Genomic DNA, 25,312 nt, shown 5'->3' on the forward strand with positions numbered 1-25,312 from the left:
ATTTTACAATTTTCTTTGTAGCAGTTTATATGGAAAAGTAGAATAGTTCCAAAGCACAACAGAAAACTGTTAAAAAACCCTTCGTTACACCTATATATGAATATAAGTAATATTTATTGCGTATAATATATAAGGAGTAAAATGCGCATTGCACAGAGCGTTAGCTGTGATATTTCATCGGGGCGAAAATAAATGAAGTGTAGAACAATATATCGAGGAAGGAAAGGGGAGTATAGAAAGAATGGGAAAAAAAGAGTTCAATAAATGGACGAAAAAAAGAAGTTAGTTCAAACGACAATGCACTTCATATAATGCTGCTGAGGAAAGCTATGATCCTGCGGCACATGCTTTGCCTTAAAAAAAACATTTTTGGATGACGAACTTTATACAATGTCTATATATATATATATGCACTTGATATAGCTGGTAGATGTTGGTTTCTTGTTCGTCGAGTAATGGGCAGAAGATTTTTCGCCGACGTCATGAAACCTTCTGACCAATCAGGTGGTCCACGACGCCACGATGGAATCCCACGACAGACCGGCCGTCGCGATGGTGGTGGCGCCAGAGAGCAGTGCTGGTAGAGCTGCCACGTTCTTGTACTTGGGACTCGAGTGCTTCTCGTAAACGAACGACTGTTTTTCGGCCTCCGATCGATGGCTCTTGGCCAGCAGATGAACGCACTCGTACAGCTAAGGCAAAATAAGTACTCCGTTATGTGGATAAAATGGCGCGTGTTAAACATGCAGATGCAGAGGTTCCGTATCGTATACCTTAGATTAGTGGTTCTTAAACCTTTTTTCTTTCATGGTCCATTTTCGTTGCACAAAATTTTGTGGCTTATAATTATTTTTTTGAAAAAGAAAAAAAAACACTTAATAGGTTTAGAACAATAAACGGCAGGACATATTTCAAAACAGACAATTTATTCATTCGTGCATTAGTGAGATACTTTCCAGACTAATGAACAAAATTCTTCAATACATCTAGCTTTATGAAATTGGTCTGTGGCCCACCCCAAATTTTTTCATGGCCCATTGGTTGAGAATTTCTGCCGTAGACAGTGTTTCTCAACCTTTTTTCGCTGCGACCCAAACACTATGTGTAAATGTAACAGCAAAGCTTTGGTAACCCAAATTCTTTTGACTGAACTTTTTGTCATCGAACAAAACATTAGAAATTAGCATAAAAAAGTTCGAATTTAATTGATGTGGTTCACTTGTTTCGTATCCGCTATTTTTTTTAGAAATGTTGGATAAATTTTGTCCAGAAGTAATCCTAATAAATTTAACCATGTAAGATTACTGCAGTCGGCGACTCATCCAAATTAAACGGCGGCCAAAATTAGGGTCGCGACCAACAGTTTGAGAAACACTACCTTCGAATGTGAAAACAAGGCACAAAATCTTTATTGCAAATTTAGAGAGGCAAAGACCAAACCTTTGCGATTCGCCAGTATTGTCTTGTCTAATGGGAATATTTTTAAAGTTCCGAAAACACCGTACTTTTATGAATACCGATCTTACTCGATAGCGCCGAAAGTGTCTAGATTAGATGGTTGAGCAATTGGGCAGTAAAAACGTTTAAATGTTAAATAAGTTGGCAGAATTATTTTTTTATTTAGGGCAACATTTCTCGAACAAAGCATTTTGTGTTATGCATTTGTTAATTTAATGTGACTTCACTATTGCATATAAACTTTCCTAATACTTTTCATAGAATAGGACAAACGCTCATAAGCCAGGCTTACCTCTGTCAAGCTGCTGCGCATGGGCTCGCGCAATGATGACGTCATTTCGAGTCGACCGGCGCAGAAGCGGCTGACCTCTCGGGCCACGCAGCCCTTTGTACCGGGAAATTCCCGGCACTGATTGGTTGCCTCACTGAGCGAATCTGCGCAAATTTAAAAGCAGGTGTGGGTGCTGTGTTTTTCTCGAATGTAATACGCCACTTCCGTTCATCGTAACAACGTCCAATAAAACAGAACACTGACGACGCCACTTGGGATTAAAATATGGATATTGTTCTGCACATTGATTTGTGCTTGCGGCTGCCAATTTAAGGACTTTCGAATTATGAGCGTCGGTCATTGGTAATATGTCACTGTTTTTTGGTATTATATTACTGATGTACCTGGAGGTGGGTTTTGGTGTTAGCTAAAATGTTGTATAGGACTGATTTTGGTCATTTAAGCCTTATTCCGGCGAATTTGAGACTTATTCCTATTTACGTTGTTGCGACTATAAGGCATTAGTCCTATATTGGTTTTATTCCAAACTGTTTATCACGACGTCCATTTTGTTCTTATTTCGATCTTAAGGCCGAAGTCCATTTATATATCATCGTATATGGTGTAAAACCATTCTTTATTCTATTTCGAAAGTTAGAAACCGTTTAAATAACACTTACATCCGTTGAGATTTGCCGCTGGTCCCCGGACGTGTCGTATGGTGGCGTGGGCCAGGGTGAGAGAGGCTGCTGCCCTGACTGAAGGCAGGAACTTAAGGTAGACCTCGTCAAGCAGCATCAGTTCGCCCAGGTAGTTCGACAGGGATCGTAGCTCGTGGCCAACTTTGGCTTTCTAAATTAGAGTTTGTTTGATACGAACTTATTAGGAATGTCCGAGTATCGGATCAGAATCGATCCTTGATGGTAAGTGGTAGTATCGGTACTAGGCTGGAATCGGTGCCGACAGGGACGTCGGAGCGATTGCAGGGCAAGGAGGGCGACTTTTTTGGCAACATAGACCGCAAGCGAGCGTAGCGAGCCGAAATATTGGGGGGTGCGGGGGTATTCCCCCGGAAAATTTTTTGCGGCCACGTCCTCTAGATTGGCTTAAAATGGTACCAAAAATGTTTTAACAAATGTCAAGCATGTCATTTTACGAATTTTTTTGCATTTTTCCGTAGCTCAAGCCCTACCCCATTTATGATTTCCGTCGCATAATATTTAACGTTGTGAAAGCAATATATCATTGTTCATGAAAAGGGCACTTTTGCCCCCCTCCCTTGCAAAGGGCAGGAGGGGCACTTGCCCCCCCTCTCCGGCGTCCCTGGGTGCCGATCCGATACCAAACATGGAAATTTTACCCATGATTTCTTAATTATTTCAACATTGAAGGTAACTACGCTAACAACTGGCGGTAACTAAATCTCTTAATGTTCAAGCAAATTATGGACTTAATACCTGGCAAAAACGTTTGAACGTTTAATTTGCTATTTTGCTTGTTTGAGCATAGGAATGACGTCATTGGGTATCGTATCGGATCGCAACCTTTTTGTCAAAAATATCGGGTATCGGTATCAGAATAAAATCTCAAGTATCGGACATTCCCAGAACTTATGTATTTGGACACTTTACACGAAAAGGCACATAGCACTCGGTTTGACGAGCAAAAAATAAAACCCGCGCGTTTTTTATATATCTTTTGAAGGCGAGATTTCACAGACTTTGTGGTATGAGACTGTTCTGCATAAAATGTAATTTTACTACAGCACAGTAACTCGTTGCTCGCAGTACAGCCAAATTTTTACTCGTTTTTGTGTTTTTTCTTGCGTCTTGGACTATACTTAAAATGCTATTTTCTGACAATCACACGCGTATGACCGCCTACCACTTTAAGTAACCTGTAGATAACAACTCACGTCGCCAAACAGGTCGAGGAACTGGTGACATGTTGGCACAACCAGCTTATAGTCGAACACTTTCAGAATAATTCGTTCCATCATCAGAACCTCGGCTCGCGAGTAAGTGTCGGCCGTGACGTAAGCAAACTCGTCAGCGTCTGGAGGGTAGATTTCCTCGAACTTGGCCGCCAGGAACATGCACGTTGTGCCTGTATTAAAAATGCCACAACGCTGTCCGGGTCTTGCATTATACGATGCTAAAACGTTTTTATTTTTTGCTTTAAAATACCCAGGATCAGAGTAATAACCCAAGTTAATCGCAATCAATCTGTTCTTGATTTGTGGAGTTAATTTTCCACCATTTTTTCGAGCAATCTACCCCATTTTAGCCCAGCTGTCGATTTAATGTTATTATCGTTAGTTTTTCAGAACGTATATCGTTGTACGCAGTATACCAAAATTTTCACTCGTTTATATGTTCATTTTTGTGCCATGGAATACACTCAAAATGCTATTTCTGGCAATTTAAAAAAAATGGTAAATGGTTTTCAATTGGCTTAGCAATTTTGATATTCAATCTTAGAAAGCTCAACTCAAAATGATAGTTTTGGTGATTAAAATAATCTATTCTAGGTCATGTGGTCCACGAAAGTAGAAAAATGATGTACATTAAGATAATGCTGAATTTAGTATTAAAAAAGGTTCAAATTGGACGAGACATATCTGCCACCTACGGTAAATGCACTTTCCCAGTTGCATTTAACGCACAAAACCAAGCATCTTACCTAGCAACTGTAACTTCGCCCGCGTAACTGACATCGTGGACAGAAATCGATCGACGTACGCGACGGCCAGGTGTAACGTTTCGTTGTGCAGCTTGTACTCGTCCTGAACTTCAACCAGCCAATCCACCAGTTTGACCCGCATCGGTGCCGTGATCTCGGTCTGGTCGCTAAGGTAATTTGCGCTGGGTGCGTATTGCACTTCGGACTTTCTCAGGCACTGCATTATGTCAGCGCAATACTCGTCCGAATAATCAAAGCGAAAGTCGACCTTGCCGCCGTAGCATCGCCCTTGACGCTTTGATTTTCCAGTCGAAATCGGAAACTTCTGCGAGAAGCCTATCCCCGATTCCTGGGACAACTCGGATTCTGGCAGACTTCGGTATGACGAGTCAGAAGACGTGTCCATGCTAATTGTCTCAGAAATTGGCGGGAAGAAGCGGCCTTTATGAGCTGCCTTGTGGTCATTGTCTTCGAGATTGCGACTGTTATTTTCAATAACGCTTAGCGGCAGTCGGGGAAACTGATTTTGTCCACGAGTGTAGCTGTTAGTGTTGCAGTTTTCCTGGCCAAACGATTCGTGACTTCCATTTGAGGACATGGCTTTGTTTAATTCAGCGCAGCCGAGTAGGCCTGGAAAGCAGTTGTCGTTTTGAATGTTTTTGTTGTGCTTTTTCCCCAGCCATTTATGATCAGTTTTTGCTGCCCGTGACGGCTGAACTCTTGGCACATTGCTGTCAAGGGTACCAAGCGGCTGACGCACAGCTAGCATTTTGTGAGCAGGTGTTCCTAGCGGAACAGCTGTGTAAATTTAAACATGTTTTGCTCCTATATGCTGGACATTTATTCATTTTAGGCTTAAACGTTGACTTCGTCTGACTTGAATATAATAAATTACTCTAAAAGCTAACATATCTAACTGAACAACGTTGTGTGTATAGAACACTATAACAAATATTTAATTTATGTCTACAGGTTTAATTATCTTCGGTATGCCTGCACGTACCTTTTCAGATATTCTTACAATTAGACCAGTAACTGTAATTGCTCAGAATTTGACTCAAACTTGCACTTTCATGTGTAACCAACGAAATTAGGAAACTACTCTTCACAAACCAACTTTCCAGTTTTTCAGGTTAGTAAAACAAAAACAAATATTAGACAATATGCTGTTTATTCTGTCATAGAGTACGAAATATATGTTACGGCCTATTGTTTGGTAAAACTGATGTCAACAAACAAGTCAAGTGAATTGCCTTATATATTTGTTATTACGTTTAATCAATAAGATAAAATTTCAGACAATAGCATAGCATTAGTTTTCCATACTCGTTTTACTTCGAAAGGCCTTTATAGACTTTTGTGTTTAAACTTGTTGTCGGGCCGTTTTCTCCGAAAAGGGCCTAATTTAAGGGTAAGAAGCATAAAAGGCCTAAATTTAGTTTGAAAAACGAACGATTTGAGGGAGATAATAAACTAACACATAAACTCCAAAATAAGTTAATTGTTTGCTATAATCTGAAACCACATTCTTAATGGACTAGCAGTAGCAACGATTTTTGTTTTAAAGCCTTTCAGAAACTTGCTTCAAAGCTGATACATAATTTTTGGTTTTTGTTTAATATTGTCCTGGCATTCTTCAATTTAAACATATTGTTACTTGACTATACTGATGTAATTTGCTATCAGGTCAAATTGTGGTATTTTTGCCCATAATATGGATTATCGAAATAAATTCCTCATTATTCTTAACACAAATACTGGTTGTGAAAATTACATCCTTAAAACAGCGTGGTCTAATTATAGGCCGGCCGACTCTTCTTATTGACCCGCGATCTTACTTTTATGGGTCATGCAATTTTTTTTGGCGCTTCGATTAACTCAGCTTGCTAACAAGGTCTTATAGAAAATCGTCCGTAAGACTACTTAAATTATGACGTAACCTGTGAATTCATATATAAGATTTGTATGCCCCCCCCCCCCCCCCAAACTAAAATACTGGATTCGACCTTACAACACTGGTCTGCTATTTGTAACGAATTGCTTCCAACGGTCCGCGATTAAATTAGACCATGCTGCTTTAAAATGTAAATCACGAAATATTTCACAAATGCAACTCAATGTTTAGGCTTCTGGGTTGTATTTACAAAAAAGCACCATGACGAAATGGGATGTTTACACCCAACAGTTATAATTTATTTTCCGAAATGATGTTCTAATCTACCAGAAAGCACACGCGTCATCTAAGTTGATTCGGTGAAAAGGATCATCTGCAGTTTATCTATTCGATTTTAAAATTCCTTCCCTGAGCAGTTCGACATCTCATCTGATGTTTACGAGCTGATACAACTGGAACTGAAACATAAAAGGTATTTGAGACTGGAAAAGTGTAGATGTGGCCTATGTATGCAGAGCCGCACAAAACATTTGCTGGTGTATTTTTATAGAAGCTTTAACTTGGTTGCTAAGTTTTTCAAGAGGTGAAACAAACAAAAGACTATAGTAGGCTATAAATAACCTTAAGGCCTTGAAATGTGAAAAATTACATTATTTACTCCAAACTTTTATTTTTTCGTTAAACAAGACAAGAAACATCCTTGGTTTTTGGTTTGAGCGTTTATCAGTCAAAACAAAAAAGTAGCCTACTACTGATAGGTTTAGGACCAGGTACTGTATTGCCCTTTTTATTTGTGACGCCCTTGGCCCTTTTATACACTCTGTTGAATCTTTCTTATTACTTCTATTATCTAAACTTAATTCCGCGAAAGGATAACCCAACTTTTAAAATTCGACTCAGTAACAAATCTTATTTCATGCAAACTCACTAATACGCGTTGTAGTAGTAGCCGTAGCTGGACTGCTGCGGGTAGCACGCCTTCCAGGTGTAATAGCTGCCGAAGCGATATGAAGGCATGTAGAACTGGGCCTGTCTGCAGCGCGCAGTACAGCTGTAGTGCAGCACCAGTTTGGCGCTGGCGTCGGTCCAGTAGGAATCCAAACCGCTAGTTACAGACTTGCAGTAGATGACCAGCTTCTCGGCGTAGGCCTGAACCAGTTCCATTACCTCTTCAGGCAGATTTTCACCGTGGTAGGCAGTCAGCATAGCGATGTAGTTCTTGAAGTGCGAAAGCTTGGCCTATGAACGAGCGCATTCGTAAGTTTAATTCTGTGCGAGTTTGGTTTCTCAATGGTCACGTTTACATAAGTAATGTCGTATTATAAGATGCCGAATCACAAAAGCTCTAAAATGACGCCGATGCATTTCTATTATACCACGCGTAAGCGGTGTAGTGCTGTTCTTGCCAAACTTATAATACTAGATTTAAACCAAATAAAAACAGTGTTGTAAGGAAGGTGCAAATAAGCAATTATTTCGGACAAATGACAACTCAAATTGCATTCTACAGCCAAGCGCGTGATATCGTATTGCATTTTTATCATTTTGAAGCCTAATGACTTAAGGTTATGGTTAGACCTGGACCAGTACTTTCGTTACCACGTTGAAAATTAATAAAGAATTGTTGGAAACGTTTAAAATATGCTAGCTATACAGCATTGGCTATGATATTACTTCTACTTTGCCACAACAAATGACATTTCCAAGCCCTTCCAGTCAAGCTCGACAGCACTCACAGCGGACATCGACGCAATCATGGCGCTCCGCTGGGAGGCGTGCTGCCCGTCGAGCTTCTTCTTATAGTCGGCGATTCTGGCGGCGCGGTCGGTCAGGCAGGAAGCGTAAGAGGCCACGACACGGTCCAAATAGGACTGTACGTGCTGACGGAAGCGCTCGATACTGGCGCTAAACTTGCTCGCACAGTCGACGATAATTTGGGCGAGTTTCTCCTGGTAGTCGGCCACCGTTTTGTTGTACAGCTCAGCCAGCTCCTTGGTGCAGTCGGCGATTTGCGCCTTCTGGTCGGCGGTTAGCTCTAGGCTCTTGTTCCTGCATATCGATCAGCGGAAGAGATTTCACAAATGCGAATGCCAAAAAAACAAGCTCATTTAAAGCATAAAGCTTGTAGTTATAAAACGAATATCAAAGCTTGTACAAATGAAATTGGCTTTCGTTAGCGTATCAAGTAGCACAATCCTTATTGAAAGCGCATTTGTTACACAGAGAGGAATTCGATGTGTTGGTTAAGATCCCTTTTTATCTATGCATTACAAAAGATTGTACAAATTTAATTTCAATCAACAAACTGGTTATGCCGCTGTGGCTCGATAGATATACCCTAAAGAAAACGTGTGATCATGTATATTATTATGGGTTTTACTTGAATATACACGTCAGCTGAACAGTTGTCGGCAAGCAGAAATTATTCAAGATAGCACTCATGCAATTTAAAAATTTTGATTTAGGGTCTCAAAAGTTTTGATTTAGTTTATTAATCCATTGTGATAAGAATATTCGCGGAATACAGGTGAAACACTACTGTCTAAAAACCGAAACATTCCTTTGCTTCGTAACGCTACAAAAGAATCCTGAATTTGTTGCGGTAATAGAACTTTTACCCAACACTGTTCAGGACGTAAGCTTGACATGCCCGCAATCTTGAATGTGAAATCGTGCATTTAAAATATGCATCGGTATTGAACGCGCTACTAATCCCCCCTCTCCCCCTCAAAAAATAATCGAGTTCACGACTGGTCCCGTCAACGAACTATATTCATCTTACAAACCTACCAGGCCTGGAAGGTTTTGACTTTGCTGTCAATCACAAAGGCGTGTCTGGCTTTGACGATTTCCTTGTACTTGTTGTAGTATTCGACGTGGTATTGGACCCACTTGGCCTTCCACGCAGCAAAGTCGACCACAAACTTGGCCACAGCCTCGTCCAATTTTTTCTGCAATTCGGACTTCACGTCGGCCACCGGCTTGTTTAAGGTGTCTGAGCAGAACAAAACAACGTAAATTTCCAGATACTGACCTACACGTTCCCTGACTAATGTAAGTGCCCTTTGTTTCGTAAAACGTTATATTGGTAAAATTGTGAATTTTATTGCATATATATTTTAATGCTCAGAGGTTAAACGCAAAGTAGCTAACTGTTGTAATAAGTAAAAATAAGAGGCGTGAGGTGAATTTACCAGTCTCAAAAATAACACAAAAACGTGGGTGTAATCGTAGGCTATATGTATGACAAGTAGTTGTAGTATTTGCAAACGCGGAATGTTAGTGACACGGAAGAAAAGGCATACATCCAGTTTATGGTTAAACAACTTGGTTTGTGGGTAGGCTACTCTTTTTATTTTGGCAGTCAAAAAACACCCCAAAACTTGCAAAACCTCAAAATCTTTATTTGTTTTTTTCTAGTTCTTTTAGAGGCATTAGACTGCTTAGCAGTAACCGAGACTGCATCAAACTTTATTTATATTTATCATTCGATGCCAGTATAGAGCTGGGATGAATGTATAATAATGTTTTTTTCTTGGAACGCATAAAGATTTTTAGGGGGGCAAATCTCATTTTTATAGGAGGTTTTGACAAGAATATTGCAAAAAGTTAACGCAATCGGTGAGAAAAACGTCGTTTCTACGTAGCTGAAGTTCAAAGTTTGGAAATCCAAAATAATGCACTTTTCGTAACAAAATTGTTTAAAAAATAGCAAAACGGGTTACGATTATAGGACACGCCCGTAAATCATTTGACGAACTGCTCCTTAAAAATAGAGAAATCCTTCTTTGCATAAACTTTTGCAACGAGTGTTTTAGTATGATCATCAAGCAGTGGCTTATAGTGACATTTGCACAAAATTGCTATTCTTTTAACACTTACTAAGATCACAAGTCTTAAGTCCGTTGTAGGTAATTTTGCGCCAGTTGAAGCTGAACTTTCCCATGGAGTAGTTCACGTACTTGTAGCTGCTGTGCTGATACCAACGTCCAAGCTTTTGACTGAAAACAGTATGCGTTGTCACGTTAAAAATGCGGTAGTTAGGCTATGCGTGCCGTGGCACATAATAGTTGAAAAGTACTAAAAATGATGACATTTTACTATTCAAGGATTGTTTGTTTGTGATATTTTTTTATATTTTTTGTAGATCTATGGTCGGCAAAAAGTGATTTCAAATAACTGGTGATAACAAGGGAATTAGTGATTTTACACAATTCGCAACAAACACACTTGATTAAATATGAAGAGCTAAATTTTCGACTATATTCGAGTCGGCATGTTTTAATAGAATAAGAATGTTTGTCTTTGCGAAATGCAAAACCAGATTCATTTTATTATTTTTTCAGGTTGTTTCAAATCCGGGCCCACACTAGTTAATTTAGAAATGAAACTTGCCTCAAATTTGTATATTTGCGTCTTATTTGAAGTTTTCGAACACTGTTAACGTATTATAAGCAAGTAAGTTTAGCATAATATACAAATTATAGCTCGAGACTTTTCAAGTGTGTGTTGGGATATTTAAGCGCCCGGTTTAGATAGATTACCATCCGTTGTAGTAGTAGGCACGGTAGAACTTCAGGTAGGAGTTGGATAGGTAGCAGCGGTAGGCGCAAGTGTAGAATCCGAGCAATGTGTCTTTGGCAACGAGCATCTGCTTCGTATAGGCCGCCACCATATCCCTGATCTTAAACATTTCGTGCTTGGCGAAAACAACGATCACTCGATCGACGATGCTGGTATCGCTATCTGGGTTACCTTAAAAAAATGCTGGACTTTGTCAGACATGTGGCCATTTGGGCAATGCGCGTTTTTAGATCTCTTTATGTTTAGGTATTTTGTTTTCAATTTAAAAAAATTCTAAAAATAATAAAAATTCGCCAATCGTAAACTCTAAAAAATATTCTACTATATATGATTAGCCATTTTAATCGATCAATAAAAAACAAAACAAATCAAATTTAAAAATAATGGTTATTCAAAAGTTTTCAACAAAATATCACTTTATACAATTGTTTTAAAAATACCACCATTAAGGCTTTTTTTCCTAAAGTTTTTTTTTTTTCCAAAAGCAATTAAAGGTCTTAATTATTTATTTGTAGCAATGACTGTTAGACAATAAGAAGTTAAGGTTTAATTTATTTATGTTATACAATATGCCTGTGGTATCAAACGTCACCTACTAATCCGATATAGAATGCAACAAAGTATACTTACAGTCAAGTTTTACAAGGACCTCTTTGTACTTTTGGGACCTGGTCTTGAGTATGGCGAGGAGATACTTATAGTAGTTGATGGTGTAGTCCTTGATCTTTTTGTTGATTTCCTTTTCGTAATCGAGGATTTTTGCGGCGCGGGTTGCAAGGCACTTCGCGGCACTACAGAGGTGTTAACAAATACATTTGCAGGACTGTGTAGCAGACAGTTAGTTACATAGACTTTGTATTGTGTATGGCAGTGCTATTCAAACTTTTTTTGGTTCGGTGAACCTTGAAGGTTTTGTGACAAATTCATGCACCCTGTTTACTTAAAAGGCAAACTGAGTAAAAAGCGATCTAACAAATCATTATGCTTAACAATATTATCATGTTAATTAAACCGAGCGGAGCTGCCGAAGTTTTAAACACTGTCGGTGAGAGTTCGATTATGGCTGCAGGCTGCTTGCGAGTTCTACTACATGTCATAACACAGCATTCAGTGTTAAACATTAATATTTCATAAAAAATAGTGTGATGCACCCTTATATACCTGTTTGTTCTGGGGCACCCTATTCATACTTTGATGCATACTAGGGTACACTGTGCACACCAGTTAAAGAGCACTGATGTATGGTATAATGCCACCTAAGGCATTAAAAATTGTCATGGCAAATTCGAGTAAAGTGATTTTATTTGTAACTGAATTGTATGAACTTTTCCATTTCGACCTTTGATCAATTATAAAATATTACGATGACACAAAATGTAAAATAAAGTACAACACACTCACAATATTAAATTGTTAAATTAAACAAATATACTAAAAACAGTTTACTGTAAAGCCAATAAACCCTTCAAAGTAGTAAAAATAACTTCGAAGATTGATTTTCGATAACAATGTTTTTAGAAAGCAACAGGCAACAAATAATAACAATTATATAAATGATCACTGCATTGACGTTAGTTCAAACATAGCTTGAATATAGCTTGAAAGAGAATAAATCAGCAAAACTGGAGCGAGGTCTTTGAAAAGAGTTTGTCAGTGTTTCGCCGTCCAATTTTGGAATGCTGTTGTTCACTGGCATTTTTACTTGGTTGACAGGAATTTGTGCAAGTAATAATACTGTTTGGGTCACAATTTTACATTATTTCAAGTTTTTCCATTAATTTGTACCACGCTTTATAAATGTGATAATCTGCGCTTTGCTGGAGTAGGCCTAATAAGTTCTGTATGGTTAAAAGTCAAATAGCGATTACACCATGCCGCCAAGTTCACTTCGATAAAACAACTAAAGTTAAAAAAAACTTTCGCGTTTCGAGTTTCACCCGCTGTTATTTTAGAGGTCTTGAAAAAATAAAAGAAAAACAAGACAACTCACTTTTCGACAAGTTTTTCGTGAAAGGCGATTACGCTCTGCAGTTTGGCGAGAACGGCTTCGCTGAAGGCCTTCAAGGCGTCTGTTCTGCGTTCGTCGAGCTTGGCGTTGTACTCTGCAATCTTGGCATCTCTTTCCTTGGCGAGCTCAGCCTTTTCTACATCGGTGGCGAACCTGAAAGGGTGGGATTGCTGTTTGCAAACTTTCGTACATATAATTTTAAAAGAGTGCGTATAGTTTTTACTCAACCCGTTGATAGAAGGTTTCTGTTGATTAATCGCTGCACTGCTGCCGCGTACACAAGCAAGTTGTGAAAATGTTAAAAAATTAGAGCAAAAAATGGCCTGCTTTCTACTCTAAATGGCATCAAACAAATACTAAACAAAATTAACTTGCTGTTATGTGTATTGTTTTATTTTCCATATTTGTGTATTGAATTCTCCCCTTGACGATAGGGCTGTTACTCCTACCCGAATTATATGGTGCAAATTTATATAAATTTAAGAAACCTTTCTAATTATTACTCTGTGTTTTACTCTGGAAATAAATGTTTGGGAGAGACTCATCAAATTTTCTTCAAAAAAGAACGTGACCACAAGGATTCCCGATCGCGGCCGCGTATGAAATTTCGATCGAACTTTATTAACTTGATTTATCGTTAATCAAAGGAAAGATAGTCGCTATTAGATAAAAAAAAACTTTAAGCTTGGTAAAACGGTTACTTTACCGCGCGGTAAAGTCCATTAGAGAAATGCTCACGTCATCTTGTAGGCGTAGTACTTGTTCACGTAGAGGGCGAAGGTCTCCTTGTAATCCTTGTGCCTCTGATCGACCTGCTTCGTCCAGGCGTCGCGCTGTGAGTTCATTTCGCGCGCCACTTTGAGCAAGCTCTCCTTGAGTAGGTTTCTCATTTCGTCAACGGTCTCGGCAATTGGAGTCTCTGCGTTTTTTGAATACACTCTATACGTAATGTTGACTTTTTTGCCACAAACCAAACTTAAATGCATTCCGTAGAAAGATAATGTTTTTTTTTAAATTGTTGTTCGCATTAAAATCTAACAACCTTTACTTTTCGCAATTGCTATAAAAACGTCATTTTTTCTGCCTTAAATTAATTTTTGTTGTTATACCCTAGTGCAGGGATGGCGAACCACTGACCCGCGATGAAAAGGTTCGCCATCCCTGCCCTAGTAAGTCCTCTTCCAAAACAGTTACCCACCATCATCCACGGCATTTTTACATCGCATTTTATCTCACCAATAAATTAACAGGGTTTCCCCAAAACAACATGTCGGCAACTTAACTTTGCGTGTATTATTATGTTTTTTTGCGGTCCACTCGTATCCAATATTAATTCGTTTCATTGTGTCTTTCATTTGTAAACAAAAAGTGACTACATTTAAAGCGAAACTGGAGTTTGCACTTGAAGCAATTAAATGCAACGGATGAGGTGGTGTTTTAGGAGAAAGATGTGCAAAAAATCATGGCGAAGGTTTTAATTCATAATGTCTGCGGTTACCTGCCGACCTAGGAAAGAATATAGGCCTAGTGGATTACAAAACAAAACGCAAAAATACATTATAACGCGAAAACGTTTTTTGTTATGGTTTTCGTTTTATGGGAATTATACCCTCCTAAAATTTTATTGCGTATAAAAGCCAATATAATAGGCGCAATCGTGTTTGGTATGCTTACTTATTGTTTTCGTATTGTGCGAACTAGTTATATGCTACCTAATTTTTTTGTGTGAAAGTCAAAATAATTCGTAAGGATTCTATAAAATAAAATAACGTACCTTTCCATCCTTCAGTGCCACAATCTTCACCGGGATACATTTTGAGGATGGGCGAGTAAAACTTGCTCGAGCACCAATACGGGTTGAACCGAAGGCGATAGTGGTAGAGTTGGTTGGATGGGAAAACACAGTAGTTCATATGACAGAAGTAACTGTAGCTGTACACGACGGTCGATGCATTTGTTACCTGCAACCGAAATTCAAAACACTTTAGATTGCTGTATTCCAACTGATATTTCTTTGATAAGCTAGTTTTGTGGAAGATCTGCAGACCGAAAAAGAAGTAGATCGAAAGAGCATTATTTTCTTGAAGTGAAGACAGTTTTACAACAGCGTATACGTTCATTTTTGACGCCATGAAAAAGCTCTATTTAACTACATTGGAAATTCAAACAAACATCTGCCAAATTTTTATTTTCTTTCCAGGCGTTTGCGCTTATGCAAAATTGAATAGACATTTAGTTTTTCCTGAAAGCGTCTACCTCAAATGACAACTTTTCTTGCTTCGCGTTGACTCTTGGAAAATAGATAAAAAAAACGGTTAATTTATTTCAAAAAATAAATTTATTCCAAAAGATAAATAAATTATTCGAATAAATATCGCACTTTTTAGAAAGCGACGTAAGTTTGAAACACACTATTGTGATTTAGTAGTTAACAGGGGTTTAAACATATTGCTACAAAAGAATACTGAAGATTTAAAATCGTCATGACGAAATTCTGCAGTCTTTAGTTCTTTAAAAGCAGCTAAATACTTACGGCTATGCAGGCCAAAAGTATTAGGAGCAACTTCATGATGGTCCCTGAGAATTTTTCGTGGCGCGATTCCCAGCGGCAAAGAAATAATAATAGTCAAACTAACGATGGCTTGGTAAGTGGGGGGCTCTTATAGCCAACGGAAGAGCGGAGAAAAGGCCCGCGCGTACACGAGACCAAACAAACAGAAGGCAGTTGTGTGCAGTTACAAGTGATGTTGTGATCCTCGTTGGAACGAGCCGTGACGCAACACGTTGGCAGTTGCGTAGAGTTAAGCATGCTCAAGTAGCCTCCTGGATGCCTTGTTATTTTTACTATAGGCGTTACATCGCGTTGTTGCTTAACGGGATTAACGCCGTGGCGTACCGAGGTATGCATAGGCCGCCGCTTGTCAACCCGCTTACGTATTTCAATCGAGCGATGTGTTTGACAATACAGCGAGTTGTGACGACGATCGCCCTTCGGTCGGATCATTATCTTTGTTATTACTGTATTGCAACACTGCGGGTGGCTATCGGTCTTTTACTGCTTGTTTTTCGGCTTTCGATGTCAATAAGTATCTATTCTATGGGTATAGCAAGGGTCGAACTGCTGACGTGTCAATTTTTATCCTATAACTTTTTCCCGTGCCAAAGTTTAATAACTAATTCTTTCTAATATTAAAGGCGCTTTTTTACAAATAATAAAAACGTTTGTTTACAAATGAGTATTATTTGTCTGCTTCTTTGCAAACGTTTGTTTTTGTACTCGAAAGATTGGCCTTAAGCTGTGTGGTAGTAATGCGCATTATGCATCTAAGTGTCCGTCGCCGTCGGTGAGCTGACTTTTGCTTCTTGCTTCTTCACACCAAGGTTTATAGTTATGTGAAAGTTTGCCTCCATTACAGTATAATGTTATAAAATCAGCAGTAATTGTTAGTTGTCGCAATTGCCGCGATAGTTATTGTGAATAAACAATGGCAATTGGATGTATAATAAATTTATTATTTTTTTCACAATTAGTTGAACAACAAATTTAGTATTTTTTGTTCGGTCATGTGTTGGACGTTTACCCCTGAGCTTACAAAACTTGAGGTAGCCATTGAAGGGATTTGCTGCGACTTGCAGATGGTAAAAGGCAGGAATAAATTAGAAAATATTTACAGCCTTATCAATTTTTTTTGCTTGACTTTCAAAATGCAAACGTTAAAATTATTGCAAACCAAATTAGGAACCGATTTGCTAATTAATGACTTCGACAAAAGCGTGTGCAAGCGAATAACAAGACATTTGATGATTAAAACTGTCAAACCCAATTGGTTTTAAAACGTTTTAATAAATTAGCAGTAAAAAAATAAAAACTGAAAAGTATGTAAAGTCTAGTATGGGACATTAATGTCCTTACTATTCGTGTTAGCCAATATTTCGTTTTTTAATGTTATATTCGCGTACATCAACCAAAGCAGTAAGGGTTGAATTCAATACAATATGAAGCATTTACTGTCCACCTAAGGCAAGCGGACCTGAAAAGTGAAGTGCGATGTTTTCGAGTTTAAAAAAACAACGAGTCATTTCGCCACTCGCAAAGTGTGCGCGTCGCACGCTACGAGTTTCGCTAAACACACAAGCCTCCCTGCATGCGTCAAGCTCGCCTCTCATGCCCACGAGATCCCACTTATGCTAAAAAAACCTGAACCAATGCGATGACAGCTCGGCCCATGCAAACATGTTGATCACGCCTCATAAAAAAAACAAAAAACAATCCGTTTTAAAGCAGGGGTCGGAAACCTGTGACCCGCGGGCCGGATCCCGCCATACAGTGAAAATCATCGCGCCCGTAACCTCTTTTTTAAACTTGACGCAAGTTTTTGCCTCATGTTTTTAACTAATTTAACCACACGGAAAGGCAAACCATTTTCGCGCCTTATGAGAATCTTGTTTCACTTTGAAGTACATTTTCCTAAAGGGCCATCTCTCTAAAATGAGAGTTTCTCCAAACTCAATCTAATATAATATTCTGTGATGTAATTCGTATTTTATAACAAACAAGAGTATATAAAATATGTCCATATTTCATTTTGTTTGTGCGCAATGCGTCACGTCTTCTTGTAAATTACAAGGTTTGCCCTTTTTAACCAAACAAGCGCACTTTTTTCGCGCTTCGCGCGTTGCTCCTTTTTTCAGTTTTTTTAAATTCAATTGCATAAAACATTTAGGTGCTTTAAAAGCCACACGTTTTTATAACAAAATTGTTAGTGAAAATTTATTACGACCCCCCAAGAATTTACTGAGTTTGTCCTGTGCCTAGCAAAAGGTTGCCGACCCCTGGTTAAAGGGTTATGATTGGTCAACCAAAACAGCGCTCACGTTCACACAGCCATAAAGCAAGCCCACACTGTATAGTTCAGCATCCTATTTTTCCACCATTGACTGTATAAAACCCTTTTTAATGATTTTTGCCCGGTTGTTATTATTAGCGCAATGCTTATCATGCCATTTTTTTCGCCTTTCAATATAAACATAACGTTAAAACTACATAAAGGCCATATTCAAAAAGTTATGACAAGTTAAACTAAATAAGCGATGCAACCACAGATGAACGATGTGATCTTTAGACTGCCAATTTTGTCCAATCTATTTATTGCAGTTTGCTTAACCTTTGTGTGAATTTAAAATCTTCTATGACGATTTGTATACGGAAGGCCACTTCTCCAAAGTTTAAATCAAGATGAACGTGATATTTATTTTTCGGTTTTGTGCAGCTGTGTAGTCAATGTCCCTCAACATGTTTACATTACCTTAAAAAACACTAGTTAATCGAGTGGTTATGTGCCCAATTCGCCAAGCCTTCTTCTTTAAAAAAAAGTGTTAAAACTAAAAGTGATTTTAATTTAAACCAATTAACATCTTTGGAACACTATTTACGGATCTGTTCATAAGTTTAATGGTGAAAATAACGGCCCAAATAGACGTTAAAAGCGACATGCTTTATTTTCAAACGTTTCGGCAATTTCATGTCGCTTTAAAATGAAGCATGTCGCTTTCAACGTCTATTTGGGCCGTTATTTTCACCATTAAATTAACATCTTGTTTTTGCACTTCGCTCGTTTACACTCAACTCCAATGTATAAATGTTTATACGAATTCTCCCAAGAACGGAAGAATTGTCAGTTACAAAGAAAACCATAATAAAATCCTCGATTCACTTATTATAAAGTGTCTACTGTCTATACCAGGGGTGTTCAAATGATTTCTGCCATGATTCACCACAGTCAAACCTGACAACATGATGATCCACCAAATACGAATAGTAAACATATGGGACACGCTTTAATTTTATGGTGCTTTATTTATTTAAACGCGATAACTTTAATAGTTAATCTTGTTTAGTGTTTGTTAACCTTTCGAAGTCAGGGCGCACGTGGCGAGCGAAGCGAGTGCGATTTTTTTAGGTATACGGGCATTTCGTTTAAATTTCTTGCAAGTTTTTATTACATTGCCGAAAATGCAAAATGTTAAAAAATATATGTCCAATATTTTTTAATGCGTTTTCCATTAACGGTAACGAAGCGCTGATCTAGTTCAAAAGACCGCATCAAAACGTAAAAAAGCCGGACGTAGAAAGATGATTCGCACGAAGCGGGAAAGGTTTCGCACTCACGTAGTTAAAATAGTCAAAAGTTATTTGAAATTGTCAAAGGGGCGGCGGACCGAATGAATTACATTGGCGGGGCACATTCGGCCCGCGGGCCGTAGGTTGCCGACCCCTGTTTTAGACTTTGGGTCTTACAATAGCATCGAATTGGGGCTTTCTGTCGCTTACTGATATCCTCAAACGCTCACAAAGATTAGCATTTGGGAGTCTCGTTCTATGCTTGATTTTTTACAAAATTCATTAACACTGACAATTGGTATTCACATGGAAATACTGTAAATAAGACTACATTGGAAGATCTGCACAAAACGCTGAAAAGATCCGGAACCGGATCGCAATCCGCCATTTGAACATGACCGCCGACCGGTCTATATATTGACTGAATGTGGTACTGTAGATCAGTGCTCTTCAACGATGTGCACGGTGCACCCTAGGGTGCACCAAAATATTATTGGGGTGCACCATTACTAAAAGGTATACAAGGGTACGTCACAAACTTTTAATGAATCATTAATATTTGACGTTGAATGCTGTTGTATGACATGCAATAGTACTCGCAAGCAGCCTGCAGACAAAATCAAACTCTCACCGACAGTGTACTTCGGCAGCTCTGCTCAAAACTTCGGCAGCTCTGCTCGGTTTAATTGACATTATGACATTGGTATGCATAATGATTTTTCATATCGCTTCTTACCTCAGTTTACCTTTTAAGTAAACAGGGCGCATGAGTTCGTCAGAACAACTTTAAGGGTCACCAAACCAAAAAAGGTTGAAGAGCACTGCTGTAGATCCCCGTGATATAAACTTGTTTGTACTAGCAGGATGTGGCAAGCAATGATGTCATAGTTGTTTTTAGGCTTGCTAACCACTGAGCCAGTGTAGCTCAGTTGGTGTAGCGAAGGTGCCATTATGGCTAAAGGTCCTGAGTTTAAACCTTACAGCAGATTTTCCAGTCTGTCTTTCTTTCATCATTAATCGACTGAATCGGTTAGTCTATCGAAGCCTTTCGATCTACTGCGATACGTAAGCCGGTATAGTTGGTTAAAAATGACTTAATGAGTGAGGGCTATATCACAGTTGCTATACACACATTTCATTAACTGAGTATGTCACCGTTGATATATCCCTCAATATGAAGTTGCTTGAACAAGCAATGCTTTACTGGTTGTTTGTCGACTCGCTATAACCACTGAGCAGCTTAGCTGAAAGAGCGACGGTTCCAGTACGGCCGGAGGTCGTGAGTTCGAACCCCACCGCAGGCTAGTTGTTTTTCTAGCCTGCCTTGCCTGCATCTTTGATCAATCGGTTTAAGGCTTTATTTTATTTAAAAGCAGCCTTATTTTAATTTTTTTTCTTTGATTTCATACCATCAACGGTTTATGAATATTTTTCACAAAAAATATTGTTCCATCACAAATAACGTGAAAGGGCAGTAACATAAAATTATTGAGGTAAGTTTAAATAACCTCCATTTTTCATGTCAACATGGGGAAATATAATGCAACAGTACGATTCTACTATATTCTGTCAAGAGGTCCTTTCCAGAGAAACTTTTTGACCGTCTTTCGCAATTACTAAAAATGTTATCGTGTTTACGTTTCCAAGTATGTATTTAAAAAAAAAAAAATATAACCAACATAAATTTTGTTTGGTAAATATATTGCAGTTGTTTTAAATGTTAAAATAAAGCAGGCTATACTTCGTATAAAATTGTGAGGTAAACAGGTTCCATTTTTATCACCGTCAAAAAAACTGTTTTATTCTGTTCTGAGTACAAATTAAATTTTATTGCTAAACAACTCCTATGTTTGAAAACACTTACTTTGGAATGCTTCTAATTCTCTTAAAAATTACATTGAATTCGCCCCAACATTTTATATTGTCACCAACATAAATTAGATATTTCGACTAAATGTTTTTCATTAGAATTGTTATAAATCTTCGCGTAACGAAGCAAACTGAAACAACACACAAGTATTTTCTGGATGAATTTATTTTTTATATTACTACGGGCATTCGGAATGCGCTACTTTTCTTGGTTTCAAGTTTAGGCGCAGTATCTGTAGTATCCGCTGCAATACCTGACACGGTAACTACAGGTGCGTCTGCAAAACAAAAGAATAAAATTAAATGAAGTAAACAATGGAAAATTAACCACGGTAAAAGTCGTTTTACAATGCATGCAAACAGTGCGAAAATTTAACGTTTAAAATAAATCGCTGTGACACAATATTACGTGTTAAAAGTTCCATTCGTTTTAATTATAAGTTAATTAAAGGTTGGCGTACAATTTTAAAAGCAAAAATGTGGTTCACATAGCAAAATCTGGACCCGAGTAACACCATGTAAAACTACCCGATTAGCGAGTCCGACATTCACCTGCGCATGCGCAGTACCAAATTTAATACCTGATATTGCCGCCAACTGTAAATTGTTAAGTAGCAAATGGTGGATATTTTCCAACCATGTGGCATTAGTGTTTGAATTCTATGATATTCTTATAGGGATTGCCAAAAATCCATCTTAATTTAGTTTTGTAAATTGGTAAAATACATGCTCTAGGGTCGGATTCGGTACTCGAAGAAATCGCACATTGAGCCGCAGTCTGACTCGAGACTAGGGAACCGGATTCGGGTTTATTTTATGGTCGGGGGTGGGACTCGGGAATTAAACTCGGGTTATTTTTAATCAATCCTCAGCCTAGTAGCAAAGTGCGACTTACACATATCTGGTGTAGCAGTAGCTGTAGGAGTTCACACAAGGAAGTGTGAATTTCCAGCTGAAGTAGCTTCCGTAGCAGAATCTCGGCATACAGAATCTTATCTCTTGCTTATCTCTTTTTCCATGTTGAGTCCCGATTAGACAAACAGGACACACCATACGGATATGATTTGTTTTCCCGCTTCGTACAAATTGATTCAATGATGTTGTAACAAGACAAAATATTTGGTAACTTGTCGACGAAAGAAGTACACTTGCTGTTCCAAGTTTTTTAACATCTCGTTTTCGAGGTGAGTACCTCATCCGCAATTTACTGACTGAAGAGGGTCTGATAATTGGTCTACAAGGACACACTTGTTAATCCGACAATCTGCAAAATTTAGATGTGGTTGTTGCAATAACAAAGAAGCGCAATCATCGTCTCTCTGTAGTGCTGAAGTAGTGATTATGCAAACAGGATGCGCATATGGATATGATCTGTTTTCCCGCAGCGTTCCATGTTAACCAAATCATGTTAGTCAAATTTAAAATATTGGTAGCTACTGCTTATTGCTACGGCAATAAATGAAGTACACTCTAATTATTCAATGTACACACATTCAAGTTTGTTTAACATAACGTTTGCGTGTTAAATGTATCATGGCTTGTGCAAAAATCACATCCAGATCGATTTGGTCTGTTTAGTTGCAATTTTGTCGTCCGGTGTTTACTCATAGGTATTCGCTCGGATACTTGAAGTGGTGACATCGATGAATGTTCTTCAGTTTGTTCGTCGAATGTCGCGTTTCGAAATGTCAATTTGCGTCACTTGCAATTTTTGATGCTTTCTGTGTGTGGTTAGTTTTAACTCAAGCGATAAGTTATTCAGGCGATCAACTGGTCTGCCAACACAAATTCAAGCGATAAGTTATTCAGGCGATCAACTGGTCTGCCAACATTTTTTAATCTACTTACCACTCACGAAATATCGATATAATTAAACAGTTCAGCATAGAGTACATTTTTCACCAAATTTTGTTTTTAGCCACTGAAATTTAAACCAGGATATGCCTAAACTGAGACTCGTTCAAATTGGTTTAAGGTTTGCAAGTAGGCCTATATTAACTTGTTGTAACAAATGTGTACAGAAAATCGAACAAATGGAAACATTTTGCTTGTCCTTGTAAAGCGTTAAAGCCGGCGACAGTTTAGGAAATTAAAAGACTCGCCAACTGAAAATTTAGAAAAGCACTGGCGAAAATTTAATGCCGAAAAACTTACCGCTAAATTCGTTTGAATCCTTGAAACATTTGCTGTAGCTCAGAAAACGTTCTTAGATTTGCGAAACCTAATTTGAAATCAATTTAAAAAATATGGATTAAAAAACAAATACAATAACATTAGGACACTAAGGAAATATCCAGAGATGGGCGGGGGACACAACGCCATACTAAACCTAAACTTTGCGCTACAGTGCCAGTTCGGAAGCTCTAGTTTAGCATCGTATGTTGATTGAATTCGTTTTACAGATTCTTATTGTATTATTCTTGAATACTAACCAAAGCGAGACATAGTGTAGTTTAGAAAAAGTGTTTATCATCAGTTGGGGAATCGAGCGAGTCATCGCGACAATTGCAACGTGTGCGCGCCATAAGTTACGAGTTTCGCTAAACACACAAGTCACACTGATTGCGTCAAGCTCGCCTCTCATGGCCACGACAACCTTCCCTTGCAAAATTGTAAAATTGCGACGAGAACTCGGCCTATGCAAACATGTTGCTTAAGTATGTTGCAAGGAAATAAATCTCTTAAAAAGCTTGCAATTGTTCAAAGAAGGCGGTGTCACCGTTCTCGGAGTAAACATTCCAATTGATCCTGCACAGTCCAGCACGCGTTTGTTTTAGTGTCTTAATCATATCACAACTGCTACTCAATTTGCCATTTGTAGACCGTGGCTATGTGAAACGTGACGTATTCCATATTAGTTTAAAATTGAAAAATTATCCATAGACAAGGAGACAACAGATAAAAGCCGCCCCAATTTATAATTTTTTCCGACTTGTACCATTTTCTTCTTTATTTGATTTAATTTTTTTGCATCAATTGTACCCGACATGGTTCGAGACCACCGAAAATCTTCGCATGCTTTCCGTTGTTTAAACAAAACAAAAAACGACCATTTACAAATTAGGTTTTGTTTACTTAAACTATAAATAAACGATGTACCCAAGTGGTAAGTGTCTGGTGTCCCCCAAATTAAAATCCTGGATCCGCGAATGAAGAAGTCCTGGCGAAAAACCAAACTTGCGCCAAATCAAATATTACTTTTATCACAGTGTAGGGTACCAAAGAACGAGGTGATTATGGATTAAAACATTTTAGCTTCAGGTGAAAAAAGAATTACTAAACATGAATTAGTTTAGCGATAGACTTAGAAATTAAACCTAGAGTATTATATTTTTCATAGCGTACAGTCTCCTGGTATCGCGGTATAATAAATTGGATATTTTATGAGGTTCAAATATAATGTCCAAGGCGTGTTATGTGCGTCTTTTTTATATATTTTTTAGAGTAAATATACTATGGTAGTTGTCAGTGTTGTAATGACTTAAGTTAATGACTTATGACACTAAGTGCACTTGAGTGATTTCGACAAATGACTTAACAAATTGCTAAAAATGCTGGTAGTTATACTCTACTTGAATCCGTCGAGTACAGCTTCTGATTTAGCAGGCAATTCGTTTGGACCAGAGTGGCATATTGTAAACCCTGCCAAAAGGTCTTTTGGATAAAATTGTTCATACTACCATACTTGCATTGTTATCAGATATGCCTGAGTTTCAAGTATATTTGTATGTTGTGAAATTACTTGTTCTTCTGTTTATTTCAATAAAATTATATTGTTTTAACTAAGGCAAATACGAAGTGGTACTTATCTTATCAATAGATTAAGTATGTATTTTTTATTTGCATTAAAATTTATCTGTTGTTGAGCGATCGCGTAAATATTTTAGAGGCCAGAGGATTGTGGTTTGCCTAACTTCGTTGATGATATGTGTCGATTATTCTTAAGAGTATCTTGTGTCTTTAATTATCTCCACCAAGTGCTAACATTCATTTAACCCCTTAGAACTTTCTTCCTTAAGAATTATTTCACACAAAAACAATAATGATTTAGATAAAACTTCGAGTATCGAAAAAACTAAAACACCAGACAGGTATATTTCAGATGAATTTATTTTTCTGTATTACTACGGGCATTCGGAATGCGCAACATTTCTTGATTTCAAGGTTAGGCGCAGTATCTGTAGTATCCGCTGCAATACCTGACACGGTAACTGCAGGTGCGTCTGCAAAACAAAAAAAAAGAAACATCAACAGCAGCAAACAATTTTAAAAGTTACATTACGTCACATGCAAACAGTGCAACAAATTCGAAATAAATTATTCTGCGTCAATAAGACGCGTTAAAAGTTCTATTAGTTTTTACTGTATAATAGCTTATGACTGGCATATCAAAGCAAAAAAAGTGTATCATTAAAACGCAACAAC

General features: G+C 38.0%; 2 protein-coding genes across 2 annotated transcripts; both read right to left on the minus strand.

Moving 5' to 3' along the window:
* Positions 1 to 500: 500 nt before the first annotated feature.
* LOC146146850 (G2/mitotic-specific cyclin-A-like) lies at positions 501 to 5,180 on the minus strand. Its single transcript, XM_083387119.1, has 5 exons — positions 4,412 to 5,180; positions 3,645 to 3,835; positions 2,410 to 2,581; positions 1,751 to 1,893; positions 501 to 692 (listed from the first exon to the last, which is right to left on the minus strand). The coding sequence occupies exons 1-5, from the start codon at positions 5,178 to 5,180 to the stop codon at positions 501 to 503; spliced, it is 1,467 nt and encodes a 488-aa protein (XP_083243245.1).
* Positions 5,181 to 7,232: 2,052 nt separating this feature from the next.
* On the minus strand, positions 7,233 to 15,466 carry LOC146146851 (uncharacterized). The gene is made up of 10 exons (XM_083387121.1): positions 15,431 to 15,466; positions 14,672 to 14,858; positions 13,636 to 13,816; positions 12,880 to 13,050; positions 11,520 to 11,680; positions 10,850 to 11,060; positions 10,188 to 10,306; positions 9,096 to 9,300; positions 8,042 to 8,354; positions 7,233 to 7,544 (listed from the first exon to the last, which is right to left on the minus strand). The coding sequence occupies exons 1-10, from the start codon at positions 15,464 to 15,466 to the stop codon at positions 7,233 to 7,235; spliced, it is 1,896 nt and encodes a 631-aa protein (XP_083243247.1).
* Between the last annotated feature and the right edge of the window lie 9,846 nt (positions 15,467 to 25,312).

The sequence above is a fragment of the Ascidiella aspersa genome, chromosome 4, assembly GCF_963924565.1.
Source record: "Ascidiella aspersa chromosome 4, kaAscAspe10.2, whole genome shotgun sequence".
Taxonomy (NCBI): domain Eukaryota; kingdom Metazoa; phylum Chordata; class Ascidiacea; order Phlebobranchia; family Ascidiidae; genus Ascidiella; species Ascidiella aspersa.